The 6,000-nt window shown below is 44.2% G+C and overlaps 1 protein-coding gene across 2 annotated transcripts in view; it reads left to right on the top strand.

The window, feature by feature from the left end:
* The window catches only part of LOC147628120 (Mitochondrial import inner membrane translocase subunit Tim17/Tim22/Tim23 family protein), a 44,534-nt gene extending 38,841 nt beyond the window's left edge, over window positions 1-5,693 (top strand). Inside the window, exons 2-4 of one of the 2 annotated variants that reach the window (XM_086813142.1) lie at window positions 3,586-3,699; window positions 4,753-4,857; window positions 5,072-5,693. In XM_086813142.1, coding sequence (XP_086669268.1) covers window positions 3,586-3,699; window positions 4,753-4,857; window positions 5,072-5,400 — 548 coding nt within the window. In that variant the 3' untranslated portion in view covers window positions 5,401-5,693. The remainder of the gene's footprint in view (window positions 1-3,585; window positions 3,700-4,752; window positions 4,858-5,071) is intronic. The other variant, XM_086813143.1, reaches the window with a different exon arrangement.
* Window positions 5,694-6,000: the final 307 nt, after the last annotated feature.

Here is a 6,000-nt window from a genome sequence, read left to right on the forward strand (position 1 = left end):
AGCTGCTGGAGAGGCAGTAATAGGGTCCTCGTACGCGAAGTCGGGATCTTCCACTTCGTCGGGATCGTCCTCCGAAGTTACCGCATTGGCTTCCTCCAAAGAACTGGGTACTGGAGATAATGGAGTATAGTCGGGGACGAAGATCTCGCAGTAAAATGTCACAGGAGGGCGCGTGGAGGAGACATTGCGTAAGCCATCCACACTGCACTCTGGGAGAAAGTGTGCCAACTGCGGGTACCGTGATAAAAAATACTCGAAATGAGTAAGATGTAGTGGCTCGCAGGTGAGGAAAATAGTCCAAATCGCCCAAATATCGGGTTCGGTCACATGCGGGCTGCTGACATGAATGCGGTACACCTGAGATTCCGAGGATGCTGGGATAGGAGAGGCTGAAAGACTTGGAATCCACCCAACATCGGCGGGTAGTGGCACTGAATCCGGAGTGAGGGCACGAGGAGGGCTGTGTTCGGGAAGAACAGCCTCGGGGATATCGTCGATGTAACTTAGGTAAGAGATGTGCATGTCGGGTTCCTCCGGGAAGTTTTCCATGAAGCATGCACGTAAAGGGCAGGAGCACACCGAGTATGTGGTGCGGGCAAAGCCAGGAAAACACACGAACAGCCAGGAAGCAGGGCGCCTATTCGCTGGAGAGAAGGAAGCGAACAAGAACTAGGCGCCATCCTGACAGCCGGGTGGTGGTTTTCGAGTCGCCCACCGTAGCTGTTCACACCAGAAAATCCCAAACGGGCGGCCAGCGCACGCCCAGCCGATTACGCTCGTTTGTTTGGGTTTTTTTTTTTTGAATTCCACGTGGCAGTACACTTATTAATGTTGTGTATTGGTGTTTTGTTTTTTTTTTTTGAAGGTTGACGCTTCGAAGGCCGTCGCCGGGTGGAGGTGACGCTTCGAAAGCTGAATCGCTGCGTGGAGGTGACGCTTCGAAGCTGATCGCCGAATGGGTTGCTGCGAACAGTGTTAAACGTGCTGCGAACAATGTTAAACCAGTAGCACACAAGGTATGAGTGGAGGTGACGCTTCGCCACGCTCAGCATATAGTAGGCAGCCACGCTCAGCAAACAAGAGCGCCGGTTGGCAGCAACCAAGGCGAAGAGAGGGGAGCTCCATAGTCAGCAGAAGGGGGCAGTTCCTGCCATGTTGCGAACGCCACCGGCAGCAGCAGGGAGGGAGGGCATTCCGGAAATACTGCAGGGGGTCCCTCTCTGCTATGCACACAATACGTGTATATGGGTGTGAGACCTTGTGTACTTGTTTACATTACTACAAGCAAGGATTCACGCCAAGTCCACCATCGCTCTGCTTCTTCTATACAACACCGAGAGGAGAGTAGAGCGGAGAGGGTGAGAGGCTCACAACCGTAGGCCCGGGAAAAAATTTTGCTCTGATACCACTGTGAGGATTATGTTGTTAATCCTGCATATTGTGTACTAATTACTACTTAAGTAATTATCTTAGAACAAGAACCTTCAAGAGAACACTTGAGACAAGATTGAATTGACTTGTTGTTATTAAACTGAGTACAATAGGTCTCTTATATAAGAGATGAAGAGACACATTTGAAGAGGCATGTCCTTTGATGAAAGGACATGACCTTAGACGAAAGGGTACAACTTTTAGGCTAAGGGATGTGTCTAGTCGATGTAGAGGCACAACCATTCATTAAGGGGTACAACCATTCGTCGAAGAGATGTGGCTATTCGATGAAGAGGTACATCCTTTGACGAAGAGATGTGGCTATTCGATGAAGAGGTACATCCTTTGACGAAGAGTCGCAACCAGTCGAGGGTAGGGGTTCCCTTTGGCTGGTAACTCTTTGCATCTGCAACAATAATCAGCAATGAAGAGAGAATCTGATGTATAAACACGTCACAATCGTGACACTTCTGCAATGGTGACTCGAAGATAGGCTTTAGCAGCTTCAACTCCTTCGGCTTCAGTGGCTCAATCCCTAATGAAATCTCCAAACATTTGAGCCCTTCTTTGGTCCTGTACTCTCTTGGTTCTCCAAGAAAAAAATTCTTGGTCTCTGAGAGGTCGTCTGAACTGCTGAAAGTCATGATACTCTTTTGATGTCATGGCCGCGGTTTCATGATAAATAGATTGACGGTCTTGGGTCCAATTTTGAAGTCTTGTATTGGCCTTATAGTTTTTCCCTTCATTAGGCCCTTGGTCTACCTCTGCTTTCGACATGACAATCCACGGGTACGCTGGCCAGGATCAATACAATCAATGAATACAAAACAAACAGATATGCCAATGTAGGATATCCAAGTCGATGTGGATGTCGAGGCATGAGATCTCTGATGTCGAGCACACCACAGGGATGACCCACAAGTATCTCTCATTGGGCTAGTACCAAATCTAATATCCAAATCCAAATCCAAATCCAAGTCCGAGTCCATGTCCAGATCCAAGTCCAAGCTATATGTCTAAGTTCCATGTTCATGTCCAAGTTCCATGCCCAAGCTCTATGTCTAAGTTCTCCATGTCTATGCTCCATGTCCAAGCTCTATGTTCCATATCCAAGCTCTATGTCCAAGTTCATATCCAAGTTCAAGTAGTCCAAGTGCCCATGAGTAATTAGCACAACCTCTACAACCTTGTTGATGAAGAAAAGCATGGAAAAGCTCTTTCTGGCAAGAAAACTGATATAAATCTTGTTTTAATGATTTTTGGGCGATAAAAACATCCAAAAATAAGTTTTAAGGATTTTTGATTGTATCTCTAGATCTCTTCATTATATATATATATATATATATAGGAATGAAATTGATCATTATTTTGCTTATATAATGGTTATTTTGGACATGCTCTAGTTTGGGTGGCAACGATGCCAGATAGCCCAAGGAGCAAGACTTGTATTTGGGTGGCAATGATGCTAGATGATCCATTGGATAGCCCTCGAGCGGTCAATGCAACTAGATGTTGGAATTATTCGCATTATTTGGAATTTATGGATTTATTTGATGGATATTTATTTTATGTGCAAGCGAGACTGATCACCTCTAACTTGTCACATATTTTGAGCTTATATTGTGAATGTCAATGCAGATCAGTGGTGGCAGGGATCCATTGGGCTTGCATAAGTCTAAATACAAAAATGTGAACACTCTATAAGATTCACTCATTAAATAGAACTAATGTATATCAAAATGTTGCACATAAAATATCACTGTCATTGGATATTTATTTCATGTGCAAGCGAGACTGATCACCTCTAAACTTGTTTCCCGCCCTTCTATGAGGCGAGTTTGTATTTAGTCCTTCGTGGTTGTACTTAGCCCTTTGTGGCTGTTTTCTCTTTAACTAATTGAAGGATCTTTTTCCCGGAAAAAAAAGCTCTATTGGTAGGGGCCAGACATTTGTTTTCAAAAGGCTGGAAACTAGAAGAAAATTGAGAATTGAGAATGAAAAACATCGACCTATTTTTTGGAAAAAAATAAATTGAAGCTGATGAATTTTCTCTATTTTGAGTTTGTTATTATGGTGAGTTACGTTGAGACCTGAATAATGCTTTTTACCAGATATCCAGCAAATAACATTTCTAGTTTCTTTGAATGCCCTCAGCTACTGTTGGAGCAGTTACTGGATTAGGGATCGGAATATGTAAAAGGCAAAATCCTTTTCGATGGCTCACATCGATGGGAGCAAATTGTGCTATAGCAACATGCTGTTTTTGTGGTACAGATTTTAAAACTTTGTTAAAACTTTTCCTTTTATTGCTATGTTTATTCTTTTCATTTATCGAAGCATGCGTGCATGCAACTCTATTGGTTGACGTCATTGGCTCAACCCCTGTTGGACGCAGCTTTTACCTTGACAACATTGTGATAGGGGTGTCGAGGATGGACAGTTTCTGCCTAAGGTTGCCCGTGACCTGGACCCTGGTGGGTTTGGTGGGCCTCCAATACTGCTTGTGTGCGGACTGTGTGAACTTGATTTACTGCGTGCAATGAATGTTTTTTTCCAAGTTGGCTGGGAACTGTGTCTGGTGGATGCTTGTGAATCACCCCTTAGCTAGCCTTAATTTTAGCAGCCTTTTGAGTGTCAATGTCCATTTTCTCTTTTGTCTTGTCTGCTGTCATTGCCCAAAGCACACATGTGCCTCTTTGCCCAGCCACCATGTCGCCTATAGAGGCAGCCAACAGAACCTTCTTAACGCTACTGCTCTGACCGCCCCCCCATACACACAGAAGCGCGGCCAACAGAAGGCCTTCCAGCCCCAAGCCCCTACTGTCTCCATCTCCACATGGCCACCACAGAGAGAAGCGTAGCACAGTAGGCTGCCGACCAGCAGCAGAAAGAAGAACGCTACCTTCGTATTCATGTCACTCAGCGCTGTCCAGCACTCATCCCATGAGCCGAGGTCCCTTTGCCAAAGATTCCGTATTGTAAGAATCCCTTTGCAGAAGATTCCACTACAACTGCGAGATTCATATTTGCTACACATGTAACAAAAAGATGGAAGAAGTGTGAAAGTTTGGAATTTGCTCCAATCCTAGAGTTAGAAGACTGAGAGAATTGGAAGCATATTGTGGCAACTATGGACATTCTTCCAAAGCAGACTAGAACAGATATGCCATGGCAGACGGCAACGAGATAACCTCCATTTACATGCTAAGCGCTACATCCATTCTGAAGGTTATTCAGTTGCTGAAATGTTTTTTTAACATAAGTGTTCTGATCTCTTATATCTATTATTGTTGATAATGGCTATATCAAAATTTCATGAAGGCTTCCAAGAGTTTGTACGTGAACTTCGAGCTGCTGATCCTGATGATTGGGCCAATTGTTTTCTTGGTGGACTTGCAAGTGGAGCTCTTCTTGGTAGGCTCCATGGTAAGCAAAAGGACATTCACAGGAACTCTCTTTTTTTTTTCATACTGGCTAAAACCATCCTTAGGCTGGTTGCAGAAATTTCCAGCCTGTGAGACGGACAGGGAGCTGGAAGGACCATCCGTGAAATGGGCGACCTGGAAGGATCTCCCACTGAACATTTCTGTAACCAGCTTTAGTCACTCAAGTAGTTGACAAGAAAAGTGTTTGCATGCAGGAGGACCTGCCAGAGCTCTCCCAACTGCACTGTTGTTTGCTTCTATGGGTACAGGAATACACATTGGTGCACTTCAGCTAACTGAATACAGATTGCAACGTTTTCTTGCCTCTCTACCTCATGAAGGAGCTGATGATGGATCAGGAGCTGGTCTTCTCAAAAGCGAAACGAACCTGAAGACCTGGTTAGATTTTGAACTGCCTGAGTGGTTTCCCATCAAAAAACTCGACGAGGAGGCAGCAAAGAAAAGGGCTTTACAGAGAGAACGCCAACGCCAGAAGACACTGGAGAGCTTGCACACGGGGAATATCCCTGTAGAGGACCATTGAAGAGATAAGAGTGTAATCTCATTCATGCTCATGCAATGCCAGAAGGTACAACTACCCATGCAGTTGTCCAAGGCGATGTTTTGAAGGAAGACGTTGGTTGATCTAGAATTCTGGATGTCAGCAGTTGCAGATGGATATAATTAAGTAAAATTGATTGGCAAACAGTATAGGCATACATGGAGCAATAACCGTTTATTCTCTCTCTCTCTCTTGTAGCTGTTTGAATTTAAGGTTTGCATGATATATTGCCCATGGTTTTATTCAACAGCAAGGAGTATGAGATGGGCCAAGATGTGTCGAGCATTTCAGGTTAGTGAGCTGTATGGGTCTTTCTTAATTTAGCAGTTGCTAACATTTGAAGCTTTGAAACTCTCCAGGTTATCACGCCATTCACAACCTACATATGTTTCTTCTAGTGGGAAGTTGGGTTATTGATTCAGTAGAAATAGTTGGTGGAGTTTTAAGGTCCGCATGAATCTATGCCATTTAGACAGATCAAAATATCTATTTTAGCCAAGATGACTCCATTTATACAAGGATATATTGGAGATCACTCCATTTAATCCAGCTACAAGGATATATCCAGAGGCATACACAGAT

This window comes from Cibotium barometz, chromosome 19 (genome assembly GCF_041138505.1).
Source record: "Cibotium barometz isolate CiBa-2024 chromosome 19, ASM4113850v1, whole genome shotgun sequence".
Classification (NCBI taxonomy): Eukaryota; Viridiplantae; Streptophyta; class Polypodiopsida; order Cyatheales; family Cibotiaceae; genus Cibotium; species Cibotium barometz.